The sequence below is a fragment of the Carlito syrichta genome, unplaced genomic scaffold (assembly GCF_000164805.1).
Source record: "Carlito syrichta isolate Samal-C Ts95f unplaced genomic scaffold, Tarsius_syrichta-2.0.1 Scaffold305707, whole genome shotgun sequence".
Lineage (NCBI taxonomy): Eukaryota > Metazoa > Chordata > Mammalia > Primates > Tarsiidae > Carlito > Carlito syrichta.
In genome coordinates this window covers 323,016-343,308 of record NW_007249803.1, presented here as the reverse complement: position 1 = coordinate 343,308, position 20,293 = coordinate 323,016, and the positions used below count along the sequence as shown (strand labels likewise).

The following is a 20,293-nucleotide window of genomic DNA, read 5'->3' as shown; positions in this document are numbered from 1 at the left end:
CCGGTGATCCCTCCGCCTCAGCCTTCCAAGTAGCCGGAATTACAGGCATGCGCTACCATGCCCGGCTGATTTTTTGATTTATTGTAGAGATGAGGTCTCGCTGCCCAGGCGGGTCTCGAACCCGCGGGCTCAGGCAATCCACTCACCTCAGCCTCCCAAAGGTGCGGGATCACAGGCTGAGCCACCGAGCCCGGCACCCACGTGCCAACTTTTAAGGTCATATATCTTTAAAAATATATATATGTTTTTCACTTGATGGTTTTCCACTTGCAGGAGTAACATACATTTAATGTAGCAAGTGAAACTAGGTGTATAAAAGGGAAAATTAGTCACGTCCCTCCCCAGGGCTCTCTATTTTCATCATCCTGATGAAACCAGAGTTGTCTCAGTTGTATTTTGTTTAAGAAAGGTTTTTCAAACTTCCTCATTAGACAGCAATGAGGACTGTATATCAAGCCTTTACAAAGGTACAAAGGCTAATGATGAAGTTGATCAGTAATATGTCCTGTTTCCTAAAGAGCTGCCCTGGGCAATGTAGTGCAGCTCTTCAGGCAGGACATTGATGCAAATACAGTTGCTCTGGTTTCCAGTAATGAGCTCCCAAGCAGCCCTGCTGCCCAGAAGTGTTCGTCCATATGTACGTGTCTGTTATATTACATGCACACCTTTGTAACTTACTGTGGATACAGGAAAAGCCAATGTGGTGAAAAGCAGGTCTCTGAAGGCAGTTAGGAACTTAATGTCTTTTCTCCCTTTGATTCTTTTCAGCACATCATCCAGGCAGGCAACCCCATAGAAAACAGCCTGCAAGAGCTAAATTCATTACAACAAATGAGGGCATTTTAATTTGCTTTAATTAATACCTTTCTCACTGATGGAAAACTCCAGCCCTCTGGGAGCAATGATGATTTGAGAGGTTGGGGGCTATTGGGCTGTTTTGGTTGAGAGCCAATTCAAGGGCTGGGCTTCCAGCTCATTGGGTTCTGACCTTGCTCACTAAAACTGATTGAGGAAATTCTTTTAGGTAATACTATGTACAGTATTTAGTGTAATGGACTTGAGCTAAAATGGAAACAAAATAAAAAGTCAGCTTAAAGGAGAATGTGATGAAATAGATACCTTGATGGCACAGAGAGGGGAAGAACCACAAAACAGCTCAAAGGCAAAGAGCCAGATCCAGTGGTAGACATAGTCAGGCATCTCTCTGGGAAGAAAAATTAAGAAAAGTGCCTAGTGCTGAAATCTCACTAGGGAAGCCAGAATCGGGGTCAGGAGCACCATGATGAAGTTCTGTGCTTTCCTAAGATGCACAAAATGTCATCTTGCTTATCTGAGGGGGAAGTCAGTGTGTGTGATTCCTTAAAGTGGGTTCCTAAAGGTCTTCCAGGAAAAAAATCTGGCTGAGGCAGTGATTTAAATCCACTGTCAGAGAGCAAGGCATGACCTCTGGCGAGTTACTGAGTACTGCATGGTTCCCCAAGTAAACGAGAAGTAGAATCTTTTTCAAGAAGTAACATGACATCGAAGCCAAGCTTTGTCCATTCTTACTGTTTTGAACAGTCCTGTGGCTTCTAGCTCAAAGCCTGGTGAGTCACAATGATTGAGTTATGCTTGCATCAGAATCCATCCTAATCCTTGAAAGCTCTGGAGTGGTACTGGAGGGCCAGTCTAAACTCTGATGTTAGGATATGAATCAGGCAAATCTTGGAACCCAAGGAACTTGGGCTGGTGATTGATCAAGATGGCTGTTGGGGAACAACTTCTGAGTTCTGGACTCTGTGGAAGATCTAACGGAGCTGTCCGTGTGCTGCTCCTTGGTCTGAGGGGTTGGGCAGGAGAGGACCCAGAGGTGGGTCAGACCAGGACCACCCACCCACTGGGGAGTTGCTAGGGATGCAGGACTTTAGCCCCATTCCAGACAATGAAATCACAGTTCGAGAAACGGGGCCCAGGAACTTGTGTTTTTAGACAAGCGATCTCCATGAAAGCTGAAGTTATGGAACCACCAGATTAAACATAAATTTAGCATTCAGAATCTTATTGGCTACTCAAAGCTATAATAGCTGACTTTTATTTATCACTTGATATGTGCCAGGCACTGAATTAAGCATTTAATTCTCATAATAACCTTATGAGGTAAGTTATATTATTAACCCCCACTACTATCATTCTACAAATGAGAAAATTGAGGCACAGAGAGATTAACAAACCTGCCTGAAGTTTCATGTCTGGTAGATGCCAAAGCCAGAATTTGAAACCCAGAGTCTTATTCTTGAATTAGACTTTTAAAAATTAAAAAAAAAAATCAACAGGGTTCTAAGAATAGCTAGGATAAAGCATCGTGGGAGGCCAGAAGAGAGACAATTATTTTCCAGTGGGAGAATTAAAAACAACTTTGAAAAATACTGGTGCCGGATTCCTAGTCCCAGAGATTCTAATTTAATGGGCCTGGGGGAACGGCCTAGGCTTTGGAATTTTTTTAAAGTCCTCCCAGGTGTTTTTCTTCAGGGGCAGCTGAATTTGAGAACCACCTGCCTGGAGGAACTTTCCTTTGGAAATTCAAACCCTATATAGTCTTAGAGAGGTGAAACTGGAAAGATCCAGGTAGTTGAATCCTCAAGGTGGGATGGGATCACTGGAAAGAGAGATGGGAGAGGGAAGGGGTAAGATGAGAGAAGTAGGAATCAGGTGCTGGGGAAAGGCCCTCCTTTAAGGGACAGTAGGAAAAAGGGAGCAGTGGAGGTAACAAAGAATAATCAGTGGCGGAAAACCAGGAAGGTACAAAACCCCTGTGAGCTGGAAGATAGGAGAAACTTCAAACCAGAAGGCGGCATTTCAGGAAGGGGCTGCACAGTTTATTTATGTATTTATATATGCATTTATTTATTTATTTATTTTATTTTGAGTTGGGGTCTCACTCTGTCGCCCAGCCTGAAGTGTGGTGGTATGATCACAGTTCACTGCAACCTTGACTTCCTGGGCTAATGTGATCCTCCTGCCTCAGTCACACAAGCAGCTGGGACTACAGGCCAGGTTTGTGCCAACATATCTAGCTAATTTTTTATTTTTTTGTAGAGACAGGGTCTTGCTATGTTGCCCAGGCTGGTCTCGAACTCCTGACCTCAAGTGATCCTTTCAGCTCAGCTTCCCAAAGTCCTGGAATTACAGGAATGAGCCACCATGCCCAATTTGGACAAAGTTTTAAATGCCATGAAGGGGTTGTTGCCCCAATACTCCTCATTATTGTTGGTAACTTTGACAATCAGCCCCCTAAGGACTTAGAAAAAGTCTCCTCCTCTCTCTCTTCCCTACCAGCAGCCTCTCCTCATTCCTGGTTTCACTTCTAGCTGCCCAGGCCACAGCAGACTGCTGCTTTGGTTAGGAAAAGTAGGCTTGGTCCTGGGCCCCAGGTGAAGCAGATTGTACTGTTCTTTCAACATAGCTATTAGTCCCATCCTGAGCATCTGCCAGGTCTTCCCTCTTTGGGGAGAGGCTGCCTCCACCCAGCATGTGAAGGTCATGTGACCAGCTTTCCTTAGGCTGGAGCTTCCTAGACTCAACGTGAGTCAAGCTTGTCTGAGTTTTCTCTTGCCTCAGAATGTGGAAATCATATTGGGGCAAAGAACATATTGCTCAGCTCCTACAGGGCTTCTCCATCAATACCGATTTGTTCCACACTGCAAACTTTGCCAGTCACCTCTCCCCTCCCCACCCTCGGTTCACAGGTTATTTCACAAGCATATGTCACACAGGCATCTTTAGTGTCCACTTCTGTGTGCAAGGCAGCCCTGTCGCCACCAAGCTTACTCACTGTGCCATAATCTGTATCAACAAGGAGCATTTGTGTAGCCCCAAGTAGGTGCTCAGGAGGGAGGCGCTAGGGAGTTGCCAAGAGAAAGAAAGAGGTGAGAGCTAGGCATAAAGGAGCCATGGGGGCAGAGCTGGAGTAGAGCAGAGGGAGAAGCTGGAAGTTCGCCGGGAGGCTTCCAGAAGGGCGTCAAGGGCAGGTTTAATCAGCGCGCATCCAGCTGCAACAGTCTGCTCATTCTCCAAGGACAATGCAATGCAGTGTTTATAAAACATGCACAAAGAGAACAATCAAGGGGGATAATGTCAGCTGTTATGTGCTAAATTGTGTCCCCTCCACAAATAGGTGATTAAGTTAAAACAAGGTCATGAGGGTGGGTCCTAAACCACTGTAACTGGTGTCCTTATGAGAAGAGGAGTTGAGGACACAGACACACACAGTGGGAAGACCACGTGAGGACACAGGGAGAAGACGCCATCTCAAGCCAAGGAGAGAGAGACCACAGGAGAAAACAACCCTGCTGACACCTGGATATCAGACTGCCAGTCTCCAGAAGTGTGAGGAAATAAATTTCTGTTGTTTAAGCTTATAGTCTGTGGTGTTTTGTTATGGCAGCTCTAGCAAACTATGCAGTAGCATTAAGATAGCACAGTAACAATGGATCTTCTTTTAAGAATCTTGCAACAAAATTACTGTCATTTGCATTTCACAACTGTTTTGGCTTCCCAGGAAAGCAGACTTAATGGTATCTTCTTGTTCAAAGTTTATTTCAGAGCTGCTGCTCCCTGATTTATCTTTTCTCCTGGTTCCTCCCTAATTCGGCTCCCATTGAGTGTGTGTGCCTTTTCCTGAAATGCCACTGTTCTAAATTCGTTAGCTGTCGTTCGTTTCTGTTGCTAGCTGACAAACTTACCACCTGCAACAGAGCTGAATTGACGTTTTTTAATAACTAATGCAATTTAAGAAACCAGAGCTAAAGGATATTTAGTTTTTACATTAATGTGTCTTCACAAATCCACAAAAGTCTTCAAATCGTGGAAACTCAGCCTTTCAAGTCATCGAGTTTATTTTCCTGCCTTTAAGCCAGAACTCTCTTAAACTACCTCCAGAAAATGAGAATTTCTTCTATTTAAAAAGTAATTCCAGAGGGGGAGATTCCAAAAGCTTCCTGAGCAAGACATTCATTACAACTCTTACTAGATGAGTCAAGTAACCCAACACCCATCTCAGGACCCTGCCTGACTCAGCCAGGCGGGGACTTCCTTATTCTTCTCCTTTCGCATGATGCAATATCTGCAGTGAAAGACTATTCAGGAATAAAGTGGCACATGAGGGCTGTGATGAGTACTTTATATAATGGTGGTGGTTGTGTATGGGGCAGGTAGGAAGGAGCCTTTGCCAAGCATTCATATGGAATGTACTGTTTCAGTAATCCATATGCATGTAGTTTAAGCAAGAAACTGAGATTAAAGAATGAAATAAAGAACAAAGAGAGGAAATAATGTGAAGAACACAATTTGGAATAATGATGAGAAAAAAATGAAATGAAAAAAGAACACAGAGGGACCGATTGGAAAGAAACATAAAGATGCTTGGCCAATGCCACGTAACTGAGGATAGCCAGCTTCAGTTCAGCCGTAGGGCAGATATCTTATCAGTGGGATGGGTTCCCTAGAAAGGGACTCCTGCCTGTTAGAACCATGTTATGGTCATTTGTTCACTCAGTCATCATCCATGGAGTGCTGGTAAGGTAACAGAGATTATATTAGATGTAACACAGGCCAGGCCAGGCTCTGTGTTAATTGCTTGTATTAGAAATAAGGGAAAGAAGTGGAAGAAGAGGGAGGAGGAGGAGAGGAACGAAGAGGAAGAGGAGGAGAGAAAGAAAGAGGAGGAGGAGGGAATGAAACCTTTTCTGTACATTTACTATTTTAAACGACAGCCCCTTGGGGAACAGCATCTGAGCTCCCCAGTGTGCCTGCAGAGTGTCCACTGAAGAATGTTCTCAGAACATCTATGAGAAGGAGAAAGGGAGCAGGATGCAGGGTGGGGTGGGGAGCGAGGTGAAGAGCAATGCAGTTGCATGAAGTCCAGTAGTCCCGTGAAGAGCACTGGAGCTGAGCTAGCCCTTCAGCGTTGTCCTGGAGAGCATCCTCTGCACCCTGTATCAGCCAGTTCTTGCATGCAGCAACCCCTGGAGGGGCCTAAACCTTAGTCGAGACTGCTGTCTTCTGCTGAAAGCAGTTCTGGGAGGGGAGTTCAGCTTTGAGCCACCAGCAATCGATACTCCTGGGATCTGGGGACTGAGTAGTGGATGTGGCCAAGGGCCACCCAACCCCTCCCCCCATAGCTCTAGTATCCCCTCCCCGAGTTCTGGGGAGGTGGGAGGACCTGGTGCCTCACTGTGTGGTCCCTACTATACATGAGGAAACTGAGGCACAGAGAAAGTAGGCAACTCACGCAAAATCACATAGAAGGTGAGCGTAGCCAGTGTCCTGACTTCCACATTGATATGCCTGATTTTTTTTTTTAAATTGGAGTCTCATGCTGTTGCCCAGGCTGGAGTGAAATTGCATACTCGTGGCCACCAGAGCCTTGACTTACAGGGCTCAGGCAATCCTCCCACCTCAGCTTTCCAAGTAGCTGGAACCATAGGCATGTGCCACCATGCCTGGTTAATGTTTTGATTTATTGTAAAGACGAGGTCTCACCAAGTTGCCCAGGCTGGTCTCCAACCCCCAGGCTTAGGCAATACACACACCTCCATCTCCCAAAGTGCTGGGATTACAGGCGTGAGCCACTGTGACTGGCTAATATGCCTGATCTTAATACTGTGTGTTAAAAAACCCTACCAAAATGTTGTATACTTGCTCCACACGTTACAGCTACTTTATTTTGGGTGCTGGTGGTGACATTTCCACAGTTCTATTAGTCATTCTCCTTTCAACTATCTGAGAGCATCTTTGTGAGGCAGAGAGAAGTGACTGTTGAGCTTGATTAATCCACCGATTAATTAAGGATTATCTCCCAAGTATTGAAGTGGATTCCCTGATATAAATCCAACCCATCTTCCTACTGTTCACAGGCTGCCTTGGAACTTGGGCCAATGGGGGGTCCCCCAAGACCTCTCTTCCCCTGGCCCTGGGTCACCATCCCCCAGGACCTGTGTGATGGTGTTGCTGTGGTCCTCCTGAGAGCTTGAGGACGATGAGGAAGGAGCCACCTGAGGCTTGGGCAACTTGATGAAAAGGGGAGGGAAAGGTCATGACTCTGCTGATGAAGGGGGGTGGGCAGCAAACATGGGGAGGGAGGGACCCACAGAATCTCCCCTGGAGATCCCAGTTACGTGGCCCCACCTTTAACGGCGTTTCAGAAGGAAGTTTATTTTTAAAAAGAGAAAACCCCAGCAAAGCCAATGAACTCTGCAAGCCAAGCAGCTGTGGCTGAAAGCCCTTCTAAATCCCTAAACTCATGTTTCCCGGGGTCAGAGACAGTTCCTGTATGAAACGGGACTGGACAGAGAGCAGGGACACATCATTTGCGGAGGACTGAGGCGTTGGAGGGCCTGAGCCCGTGCGAGTTGGCCTGAAGATGTCTGTGGCACTGCCTTGGTCTCCGGGGGCTCCTGTTCAGCATGGCTCACTGTCTGCTGTCTGCTGGAGCCAGCAGACTCGACTGCCGACACCACCCCGTGCCTGCAGGCCTCCACTGGGCATCTACAGCAGGGAGGGCTACGGGTCAGCAGTGGAAGATGGAGCATGCAGCTCAGGGATGGGATATGGAGCTGTGACGGGGCTGGGTTACCCTTACCTCCATCCACACCCCCATCTGGGTCTCAGTAAGAAGAGCCGTGTTCCACGAAGTCACCCTCCCCGTGGCACCATCTCTCCTCAGACATGCAGTGAATGACTCGAAGTTCACCATCACCCTCCCATCTTCTCTCCCTGTCATCCACCCTCACAGACACCCTGTGGTGAGGTACAATTTTTACTTCTACTGGACAGAGGTGGAAATGGAAGATTCAAAAAAACACCCAGCCCAGGGTGGCAGGGCCCGTAAGCAGTGGGACTCCGGAAGCATCCCAGAGGGCCAGGCCCAGAGCTCAAGATTGTCACCACCTAGCTATGCTGCCTCTCCCAAGAGAGGATCAGCTGTCTCTTTCCTGGGGTCAGTTTATTCTCTCATTAGGCAGAGACTCCTATCTCTCCTCTTCACCCTTTACTCATCTTAGTCAGAAATTGATCACTCTGACCAAATCTCAACAGCACGCTGACCACCGGTGCTATTCCCAGGGGAGAAGCTCAGTGTAGCTCCTGTGTGTCCTCAATTTGAGTCCCCTTGGATGGCTTCAGGGGGAGATGGGCAATGCTTAGAATGCCGACTTGCACTTAAGTGGGATCCTTTCTTACAAGTGGGACACACTGATACTCAGTCAATTCGAAATGTAAGCTGCTTATGAGGAGGGGTGTGAATTTCCTGGTAAGCAGGCTTGGCCACTAACTTCACCAAGTTGACTGAAGTTGGTGTAAAATAAATACGAGTGTTTTAACAAGTTGTAAGACCTCTATGACTTAAATGCAACTATCAACTAATTAATCATGAGCTAACACTAAGTAATCATTAGGAAACACAGTCATTAATCAGCCCACAAGAGACCTCAAGAGCTAGGAATTTTAAGTTCCAGTATTTCATCTTGAGTAACATATTTGAAATCTATCCTTAAATTAATCCTCTGAAATATACTCAACTCATCTTTGCCAGTTGGAAACTATTTCATTAAGTCACACTTTAAAGATGACACCTAACAGAGCACAGAAAGAAAATCACCCCAGGTAAGTCCCTCTCGACCTATCTGCAAGGGCCAGAGGATGTCTGAAGAGATATATTGCTCAGGATGCAGAGAAGGTTAAGGTCAAGCCAAGTCAACACACCAAGTCACAGTTTTTATTACATGGGGACCCTATGCTACCATGTGGTGAAAACAACATAGAATGTAAACCATTCAGGTTGGCGAGGACCTAGGAGACATAACCCATGTTTCTGAGCCATTTAGAGTTTGAGCTATTAAGACTCATGTCCGGGATGGAGAAAATTAGAAAACAATACTACATGTAAATAATCAGAGACTGAGCCGGGCTCGGCGGCTCAGCCTGTCATCCCGCGCCTTTGGGAGGCTGAGGTGAGTGGATTGCCCGAGCCCGCGGGTTCGAGACCTGCCTGGGCAGGCGAGACCTCATCTCTACAATCAATCAAAAAATCAGCCGGGCGTGGTAGCGTGCAGCTGTAATTCCGGCTACTCGGAAGGCTGAGGCGGAAGGATGGCCGGAGCCCAGCAGGTCGAGGCTGCGGTGGCCGGGAGCGGCCACGGCACTCCAGTCTGGGCGACAGAGTGAGACTCCAACTCAAAAAAAAAAAAAAAAAAAAAAATCAGAGACTGAGAGATGCTATAAAAGTCAGAAAAAGGAAAAAACAAGTTTGTGCTGGAGTTGGACAGAAAAGGTTCTAGGGAGAACATGAAATTTTTGATAGTCTATTAAAGAAGAAAAGTGGTAGAGAGGTAAATAGGTTCTTCTTTCAAGGATAGTGAGAAATATGCACTGACAAGTGAGAGCAGAAAGCCCAGGATCTAATACTGGTGAGATATAGGCCTTTCTGCAGAAAAGACCAGCCTTCTGAGGAGAGGAAACCCGGAGGCAGGGTGGGCAGGTAGCCTCTTGAAGCAGGAGTCTAGAACTGGTTTTATAAGACGGGAGAGAGCCCCTGTGGTTTCTTGACCAGCAGACCACAATTTTCGAGCCAGGTCATGATATTAAAAAACCAGACCAAACCAAACCAAAAACAGTGCTTTGAGAAGATAAATCTGGAATCTGAGTGGTCGATGGCTGGACTGCATGGTGAGAGGAAAGAAAAGAGATGTTGTGGTCATCTAGGTACAAATGAAGGAAGTCTGGAATGAGAGAGACAATAAGGTTAGGGAAGAAGGGATGAACCTAGAAAAGGGAAAACTAATAAGATTTGGTGGTTGGTTATTCAGGGAAGCAACAATGAGATGTGTCATTGATAAGATAAGTGTCTTTGCCCTTGGAAAATGAGGGCTCTTGGGAATGTAAGTGAGCTGGAATAAAAAAGTTAGGATCTGTTTTACACACACACACACACACACACATACACACACACACACACACACAAATTCAGGGCCAGAGAGCTGGTTTATGTGAGTGGTGATACATCTATTCTTAGCCATACTCCGTGTGAGGTAGAACATCATCTGCATTGGACTTTGAATTTGGTTAGAACATCAATCCTGGCTATAGACACCCCCTCTCTTTCAGTTGATTGTTTTAACATAAAGCCTATATAAAGACAAACTTGAGTTTTTTGTTTTACTTTTAGTACTCAGTTCTTTAAAATTAATTTTGTTTTTTCCTTTTTTATTCACAAGACTATGATTGAAATAAAGTCACCTTGAAATATTAAGCACACTGGAATGCCCCAATTTTTCAGGTCAAAATTCAAGAGACCAGCCACTGCCCAGTGAGGAGAAAGCAGTGTCAAATCTAGGTTTCTTTAATTTGAACCCTGTCAAGTTCCATCTCCTACACATTTCAGAATATCACACATTCTGACCACGCATATTCTCTGCTTGCCAAATGAGGGTTATGATTCCAAAAGATTAGACAGTTTTGTCATTTCTGAAATCATATGTCTGTGTGGCACTCTATATTTTAGTTAAAAACCTCAAACATTAATTCACATCCCCAAATGATTCTCCATTTTTAGCTTTTAACTTTAAAAATACTTTTCACATATTAGCCAATTTTTTTTGTAATCTGTTTTTCCTCCATTCATTCACACTTCTTCAAAATGTGGTCAGCCAGGTTAGGAAGACAAAAAGGGAGAAAGTCATAGGTTGTTTTTTAAACAGTTGAAAATGTGTATTTGTCATTCGGTTGGGTGATTTGTCCTTTAAGATGGAGCCTGAGCCTATAAAAAATTAAAGTGGGAGCTGAACGTGGCAAAATGTGTTTGCTTTTCTTAGATAAATCTGTTAGTCTGTGTGTGCTGCAAAATGGCATCACTCCTTCATTGGAAATTACACTTCCTACACAACATACGCCGCTCAGCCTTCTCTTCAGACTTCCCCAAGCAAAGTTCAAAATCCCTCCTGCATTTGTAGTCAGTCCCGTGGTAAAATCATTAGCTTGGTCCCCCATTTGAACTCACTTAAGAAGAGTTCCAAGATGAGTCTTTTTTTTTTTCAAGAGAGTATTTAACAGAGAGCCGGTATGAAAATACAGCTACAGATCGCATTCAAATTGAGTTTCTCAGGGCAAATTGTTAAGGAAAATAGAAAGCCCAAACTCACAAACAGTGAAGAAGGAAGACAATAAATGAAATTTTGTATTAAATACAATCCAAGGTGATATGTGTAGAAGCACTAATATTATAGAGAAATAGCCTGCTTCCTGGTATGGCTATACGGACTTACCAGATTAAGGAGTGTTAAATACTTCCACTTTCCACCATTTTCAAAGATTTTTGGTTTCTCCTTGTCCTTTCCTTGTTGTGAGATGTAATGATCAAGAAAAATATACCAGCTCAAAACAAGGAAGTGGTATATGCATGTAGAAGTCTTCGTCATGGCTAGCGCCGACCAGGGCAGGGTGAATGTCTTGGGTGGTTTCCTTTCAGTGTCTTTCTGTAGGTCACAGCTGAAGTCCCACAGCAGGCCGGAGAGCTGTAAACCACACCCCTCTGTGATTGAGAGTTCCAACACTGGCTGAATTTTGTTCTCTCTTAAGCTTCTTTCCTGATAAACTTCGGAGACAGGATTACTGCTGGTTTTCAGATACCTGCATTTAGATCATGATAGATAATCTGCAGACTTATGTAAATTTCAACATTCAGATTCTGAGAAGGGCAGGTAGCAATGCAAAGCTGCATTTTTCAGTATTTGCACTAACATTCTGGGGCAGAGGTGAGGTTAAATAGTATTACAAAATACCAGCAGAATCTACTGAAACGCTGTCATGGTCATATTTTCCTTTCTTTTTCTGTTTTTCTTTTTTTTCTTTTGGGCATAATACGGAAGTTGCAACAATATTCCTTGAGAGAATGAGGAGCAAGTTGATAAGCTAGAATGGGGAGACAGTGGGTGTGTTTAGGGCATGAACCTCTGTAAGTAGAAAGAAAAAGTGTTTTATAATCTTGCTCCCGAGGTTTCAAAGGTTCTGTAAAGTCTGAAACAACCTTTGATCTCCTAGGAAGCAGCCCTAGCAGTTGCTGGTCTCTTGTTTTCTTTTGGTTGTTGCTGTTGTTGTTTTTTTTTTTTAGTTTTTTATCTATATCCTGAGACTCAAGGGTTACCCAGGGCTGTTCCAGACACTCCAATTGTGTAGGCATTTCTGTGCCCTGGTAAAGAAGAAGCATAGAAAAAGATGTATGACCACAACGCCAACATACCTGAGTTTAGACATTGCTGGGAGCGGGTAAGGCTCCATGCTTTGCCATGGAAGGGATGAGACATGGTTGAGTTGGGCAGAGGGCAGGGACAGGACTGGGCCCTGCCCTACTTTTGACAGAAGGGAACTGAGGAAGAGCCAGAAGTGGATTCCTTGTGACATCACCAGCTTGTTTCCATGGGCAACTAATTGTGAGGGGTAAGCAAATCTCTCAGAAAAATGCTCCTGACATAGTTAATGTTGTTGGTGCTGTTCAATGATTTAACCAGGGCATAAAAGTACTCAGGAAAAGAAGAGTAGGCCAGACACGGAGGATAAAACAAAAACAAACTCACCTCCTCAGAGTAAATGACCTCCAACTATCAGGAACTGTAGAGGGAAGGAAGAACAAACCTGAGTCAGTCATTGAAGGTCTGCATTGGAACCATGTCTTAGTCTGTTGGGGCTGCTACAACAAAATACCACAAATTGGGTAGCTTTGAAACAAGAGAAGTTATTTCTCATCCCTGGAGGCTGAAGCCTAAAATTTAGGTGCTATCAGAGTGCCTAGTGACTGATAAGAGCTAGTTTCCTTGTTTACAGATGGTGCCTTCTCACATGGTGGAAGGGGCAAACAAGCTCCCTCAGGCCCTCAGGCCCTTGCAGAAGGGTACCAATGTCACTTGTGAAGGCTCTGCCCTCTGACCTAATTACCTCTGGAAGATTCCACCTCCTCATACCATCACCTTCTGATTAAAATTTCAGGATATGCATTTTTAGAGGAACATAAACATTCAGGCCATAGCAAACTATTCCCAAAGGAGAGGGCGATCTGGGAAATGGATGCCATGAAACTGTACAAAACTCTCCAGCCTGGGCTAAAATTAGAACTAGTAGATGTTAATACTTTTAGAGTACTTACTATTTGCCAGGCATTTTTCCAAGTGCTTTACACATATTAGTTGATTAACACTCTAAACACCACCATGAGATAAGTACTATTGAGATCCATATTTGCAAATGAGAAAATTGAAGCCCAGGCTGCTACATGGATGTATTTAACATGTAGTAAGAGGCGGCGCTGCTGCCTGAACACTTAACTAGTGTGCCTGTCTACAAAGAAAAAGTATCTGCTTTGCACACTCTCACATTCCCTCTTTAATATTTCTCTCCCCTCGTCCTTTTGTTTCTCTTTCTTCCCATTAGAACATTTCTCAGAAAAAGAGCAGATATGTTTAAAACTTGGTGTACGTATGGGTTCTTGTGCTCTATCTCCACAGGTGTTTTCACTTGAGACACCATTGTTGAGTTAGAGGTTTTAATTCCTTTCTACAAAAGTCTCAAACCTAAGGCTCAAATGGGTATGGAGTGAGGCAAAGGTGGAAAAGAAGGAGAACACAAAGGCTCAGATCTCCGAAATGTGCATTCTGCCCTGGAAACCAGCTTTTTAGCAGCTGGACTCTTTTTCCTGCATTAGCCTCAATGCTCACAGATAAAGCCTCTCAGAAATATCGATATAAGCATTTAAATTTATTTGTAAGAGATTTAGTATTCGATATAGGAGTTTGATGAATTGTTAGCATTTTAATAAATAATTACATGTAATATATGTGCATGAAGATTTGCCTATAAAAACCATGTAATATCTTAATTCAATATCTACATTTTCTTATCAAACTTTCCACAAAAGTGTTGCCAAAAGAAGGTCTACACTGTAACCCCATTCACATCATAATTTGTACCCCTGGTTGAATAACAAGATACAGTTTCATGAAGCAGCTTGGCCATCTGTCCCTCACCCTAAGACTCGTTGGAACTTTGGAAAGCAATAAGTGCCACCACTTAGCTATACAATATTACAAACTATACTTACTAAGTCTGCTGTTTGCCTGCCTTTCTCCACTATCCAAGTATTTGGAGGCCTCATACCATATACAAGAGAAGTGGGAGAGAATTGTTCAATGACTTTTAAAAATCTGACACATTTAATTTTTTTGGCAGGAAAAATTAAAAATGTAAAAATAAGCATATTTTCTTCTCTGATTAGATGACTTTATTATAAAAAGTGACATTCTTTAAATCTCTCTACTCCTTGAGAGTCTGGAACATTATTCCTTAATTCCACATATACTTACTGAGCAACTACTACTTGCCAGGCACCTGCTAGGCCCTGGGGATTACCTGAAGAAGAAGAGAGATACAATCCTTGTCCTTATGGAGTGTATATTCTAGCAGGGAAGATGGATATTAAACAATAACAAACCTGGTGTTAATTTGTAATTATGGTCTTTTCTGTGAAGGACAAACAGTGGATTTCAGACCTGGGGCCAGGAGGAGGTCAGGGAGGCTGACCCCGAGGAAGCCATGTGTGAGTAGGGCTTATCCTCTCAGCATGCTCTGACTGCCCTGCTCAGTCTCTCTGTGAGCTCCTCTTCCTTCACTCCACCAGCTCCTTCTGTGTTGGTGTTTCCCAGGGAGCTGGTCCAGCTCACTGTCCAGCTCACACCACAGTCATGATTTCTACCGCTGCCTTCCAGTTTATGACCACAAATTTTATACTTCTAGTCCAGGCCCTCTCCTCATCCCCACCAAGCTTCAAGCACATTTTTGGCTACTGCTCGGCATCTCCTGACTGAGCCAGACATATCTCAAACTCAGTATGTCTAAAATGAGTTCATTGCCTTCCTTTAAACCAGGCCTTTCTTCTCTAGTCCCCGTCTTTTGATGATGGCCTGAACATCCACTTGGAGGGCTTTCTTGTCTCTTCCCTTTCCTTTACTTCTCAAATCTAAATGACCACCTAAACCTGCCAAGTTCATCTCCCAAATCAGACTCAAATCAGTCTCTTCCATTCCATCCTTTTAAAAAATGTATTGTAGAGGTGGGGTGTCACCCTGTTGCCCAGGCTGGTCTCAACCCCTTAGGCTCAGGCAATCCTCTCGCCTCCACCTCTCAAAATGCTAGGATTAGAGGCGACAGCTACCACGCCCCCATTTCATCCTTTTACAGTCATCCTAATTCAAGTCTTCTCCATCTCTTGCCAGCACATAGAAACTGTTTCTTAACTTATTTTCCTGACTCCAATTTGAGTCCGCAGCACTGTCCTTCACAAGATCGGAGGTTATTCTTTCCAAAGGGCCACATTCCTCTCTGACTTATGCTCTTCTGCTGTATCTTCATCACTTGCAGCACAACATCCAAGTTCCATAACTTTTAGTAAGCTGCCCTCTCCCCTCTGGCCTTGGTGATCTCTCCAGCTCTCATCTTCAGTCTCACACTTGATGCTACTCCAACACCAGAGTGACAGAGCTTCCCACCCACACCTGTCACACTCTATTGCCTTTACTCCTACTGTCTCATCTCCTCTCCTCTCCCTGATGTCTCCTCTCAACATGTCTTTGCCTGGTTATCTCATAAACATCATCTAAAACATAGCTCAGGAGCCTCCTTTTCCAGGGTCCATTCCCTGAACTTCTCCTCAACCAGGCCATATTAAAAAGCCCCTCGTGTGCTAGTATGTTTGAATTCCTAGAGCTTAGCATAGTGCTGACCACAGTAAATATTTAATAAATATCTGCTGAATATGAAAACAAATAACCCAATTAAAAACGGCTAAAAGCCCTGAATAGACTTTTTTTTAAAGAAGACACACCAATTATGAAATAGGCCAGGCGGTAGCTTAAGCCTGTAATCCCAGCACATTGGGAGGCCGAGGTGAGAGGATTGCTGGAGCCCAAGAGTTTGAGATCAGCCTGGACAACATGGTGAGAACTTGTCTCTACAAAAAATTAAAAAATTAGCCGGGCATGGTAGCGTGCACCTGTAGTTTTGGCTAGTTGGAAGGCTGAGGCAGAAGGATTACCAGAGCCTGGAAGGTCGACCACACTGGGGTTGCAGTGAGTGTGCCATTGTACTCCAGCCTGGGTGATACAGTGGGACTCCAACCCGGTGATCTATCACAGAAACAAAGAACAGAGTACCATATATTCTCACTCGTGAGTGGACCTTGAACAATTATAATACTATAAGAAAGGGATTGACAGTAGAGGGAAACTGTCAGGGTGGGGTGAGATTTGCAGTTGAGGGAAACTGCTTGGGGGGAGGGGCATACTTCATCAACAAGGGTACTTGCATAATCAACGTTTGTATACCTAACCCTGAATTGTACCCCACATCTTTATAATAAAAAAGTATGAAATATGTTTAACATTGCTAATCATCAGGAAAATGCACATTAAAAACAGTGAGATATCACCTTACACCTGTTAGAATGGCTATTATCAAAAACACAAAAGGAAACAAGTGTTGGTAAGAACTAAAAGAAAAGAAAAACCTGGTATACAGTTGGTGGGAAATAAATTGGCATAGCCATTATGGAAAACAGTATGGAGTTCTCTCAAAAAATTAAAAATAGGACTATCATATTATACAGCAATCCCACTACTGGGTATATATCCAAAGGAAATAAAGTATGTTGAGGAGATATCTGTATTCCCATGTTTATCTCAACATTTTAAACAATAGTCATGATATGAAATCACCCTAACTTTGCATTAGTGGATGAATGGATGGAGAAAATGTGGTATATATACAAAATGGAATGCTATTCAGTCCTCAAAAAGAAGGAAATCCTCTCATTGCAACAACATGGATGAATCTACAGGGCATTATGTTAAGTGAAAAAAATCCAGACCCAGAAAGACAAATACTTCATCATCTCACTCATGTGAGGAATCTAAAAAAGCTCAACACATACAAGCTGAAAGTAGAATAGTGGTTACTAGAGGCTCAGGCAGAGGTGGGAGTGGGGGTTGAGGAAAGCTGGCCAAATGACACAAAATTTCTGTTAGACAAGAAGAAACTGTTCAAGAGATGTAATATGCAACATGGTGACTAATGAATATCAATGTATCATACACTTGAAAATTGTTCACAGAGTAGATTTTAAGTATTCTCACCACAAAAGAGGTAATGCATATGTTACTTAGCTTGGGTTAGCCATTCCATCATATCTCTCTCTCTCTCTCTCTCTCTCAAAACATTATATTATACGCCAAAAATGTATACAATTTTTTTGGTAATCAAAAGATAAATAGTAATACTTACAAAAATATCTGTTGAATAAATACATATGTGACTACCAGGCATACCTGTCTAGTGAGCCTGCTCATTTCTTAAAAACATACTATGTTCAAAGTGTTCAGCTGCTGGATTCTGGGTGGGGTGGGGAGGTAGAAGACTAAAGTGAGCAAGACAGTCTGAGTTCTGGAGGAACCCACAGCCAAGTGGCAGAGACAGGTATGTAAATAAAAAATTACAATTTTATCACAGCACAATGTGATAAGTACTATAATAGAGGTATGCATAAAGTACTAATGGAAACTAAATTATCCTGCACATTACTCTGTCACTCTAAATATACAGAAGATTGAACTAATGATGAGTGCATTGAGTAAGTCATGGAAAGCCCAAGACACTACGTAGGAGAAGATAAGGATGAAGGCAATTTCACTGAGTAAAGTAGTCGTGGCCACCGGCAGAAATAACCACATTTTTCTAATGGAGGTATAATCCCTTCCTATGCCAGCACCTGAGGGATAAAATACAAAGAGCAGGGAGTTAGGTCATATTGACTTGAGTCCAAGCCTATACGATCCGGGGCTTGTGAGTCATCAGCCTCTTTGGGGTGTTTATTCGCTTAGGTGAGAAATGGGCGCAGGGAATCTGGAGTGGTGACCTTGGAGTCAGCTGTCGTAGGAGGTGTTGGGCGACACTCCATGGTGGTAGTTGCAAGTAGCCCAGGAAGGGAGAGGGAGTGGGTAGGAAGTAAGAATGACAGGGGACAGAGTCCTTGAGGTTTTGGTGAACAATTCTGTGGGAGTATGGTTTCATTTTGACACAAGAGAGGGGCTCTCCAGCTACAGCTGCTAAACCAACAACTAAGTGATAAATTCTCCAAATATTTAAGCTTCAAGTCAAGGCAAGTAGGTGGGACTTGTCCTTATTCCACTTACTCTCTTAACCTGCACAGAGCCCTTTTGAGATAGCTCATTCCCCTGAAAGCTGATCTATACTTCCACAGTTCTTATAGGCTTACTTAATTTGCCCATCCATGGGTCAACAGTCCCCTCATTAAACTTCCAGCTGAGAAGGATGCCTTTTCCTGCTGGAACTAACTGATGCAGCCAATCAGATTGTGAACTCCTCCAGGAGTGGCTAATACATCTCTGTGCCCTCAGCATCATTCATAGTAGCAGGTAAATTCTAGATGCTAATAAAGATTTGTTGTTTGCATGGGTCGATTCTGGTTTTTTTAAATTTTTATTTCTGTTACCTCAGGCATTTATTATTTCTCTTTTTTTATTATAAGAATGTGGGGTACAATTCAGGGTTAGATATACAAACACTGATTATGCACGTACTCTTGTTGATGAGGTATGCTCCTCCCTCCCCTAGCAGTTTGATTCTGGTATTCTTAATATTTACTTGAGGGTCTCTTACCTTTAGGTTTCCTGATTACTAGCATTCTCATCACCCGGTGCTGTTTGTGTTTCCCTTGTAACCCCTATTGCCTTTGAACCAATATCACCTTCGTGGCCTCCCAGTAAAAGGTGAATGATTCTGGAAATAATTAAATATGTCTGTGCTGCCCAGTTGAAGCCAAGATGCAGAGGAGATTAAAACCTTCCTTCATAGTCAGATTCGGTGACTCAGCCTGTAATTCCAGCACTTTGGGAGGCCAAGGTGAGTGGATTGCCTGAGTTCGTTAGTTCGAGACCAGCCCGGGGAACTTGGCGAGAGCTCATCTCTACAATAAACAAATTTAAAATAAGCCGGGCTCGGTGACTCAGCCTGTAATCCCGCGCCTTTGGGAGGCTGAGGTGAGTGGATTGCCTGAGCCCGCGGGTTCGAGACCTGCCTGGGCAGTGAGACCTCATCTCTACAATAAATCAAAAAATTAGCCGGGTGTGGTAGCGCGCGCCTGTAGTTCCAGCTACTTGGAAGACTGAGGTGGAAGGATCGCCGGAGCCCAGCAGGTTGAGGCTGCGGTGGCCGGGAGCGGCCACTGCACTCCAGTCTGGGCGACAGAGTGAGACTCCAACTCAAAAAAGTAAAAATAAAAATAAAAAAATTAGCCAGGCTTGGTAGCACTTGGTAGTTCTGGCTACTTGGGCTGAGGCAGAAGGATCACTGGAGCCCACCGGGTGGACGTTGGGGTGGCCGTGCGATGGAGTGAGACTCCAACTCAAAAAAAAAAATCTTCCTTCAAGTGGACTTTGCATCATTATGAGCCCTCACCTGTTTGCTGCACATGTGGCTGAGAACTGAATTAGAGTGAAGGGTTTCTCCCACTGGATTATTTTTACCACATCGAAGAGTACTTGTTTTTCTCAGAGGTTACTGTGACTGCCTGCTTTCAAAAACTAAACTTTCCGCAAGGGCCCCATATGATGTTTGTTTGGTAAAGACAGATGTAGGTTTCCAGCCACCATATCAAGCCAACACTAAAAGGCACCAGAATCTGTTTTGTTTTGTTTTCAGTTTAAACAACTTTCGTGGCCCACCACTTTGCCTGTTGCACGGGGACACCTGATACAGACCCGCCTTCCTCTTTGATTGCTAGCTTGCTTTCTCAGCGGAATACACTGTTCTGCGGTGACTTCCTCAGACAAACTGAGATGAGTCAAGTTGTCAGTAGTTTTGAAGGTACATTTTCAGTTGGGAGGTCAAAGAACTCTTCCTGTTTACAAGCATAAAATTGCCTCACATAGTTTTGAATTCAGAGCAGTAAAAAAAAAACAAAAACAACAAAAAACCTGTTTGAGGTTTGTTAGTTTAATCTCTTTGTCTTCCAGATTAGAAAATTAAAGCTCACAGAGGTTAAGACACTTGTCCAAAGTCACATAGCTATGAATGAGGGAGCAATGACCAGAGTACAGTTCTCTTAACAACCCTTCCATTGAGCAGTTTCTTGAATGGAACTTTTTTTTTTCTTTTTTGAGTCGGAGTCTCACTCTGTCACCCAGACTGGAGTGCAGTGGCC

At 43.8% G+C, this 20,293-nt stretch overlaps 1 protein-coding gene across 1 annotated transcript in view; it reads right to left on the bottom strand.

The window, feature by feature from the left end:
* ADTRP (androgen dependent TFPI regulating protein) overlaps window positions 1-20,293 on the bottom strand; it is an 81,496-nt gene that overhangs the window by 52,163 nt on the left and 9,040 nt on the right. The window contains exons 2-3 of the mRNA XM_008062462.2: window positions 11,298-11,661; window positions 679-813 (exon numbers count right to left, since the gene is read on the bottom strand). Of these exons, the coding sequence (XP_008060653.1) occupies window positions 679-813; window positions 11,298-11,450 (288 nt within the window). The 5' untranslated portion in view covers window positions 11,451-11,661. The remainder of the gene's footprint in view (window positions 1-678; window positions 814-11,297; window positions 11,662-20,293) is intronic.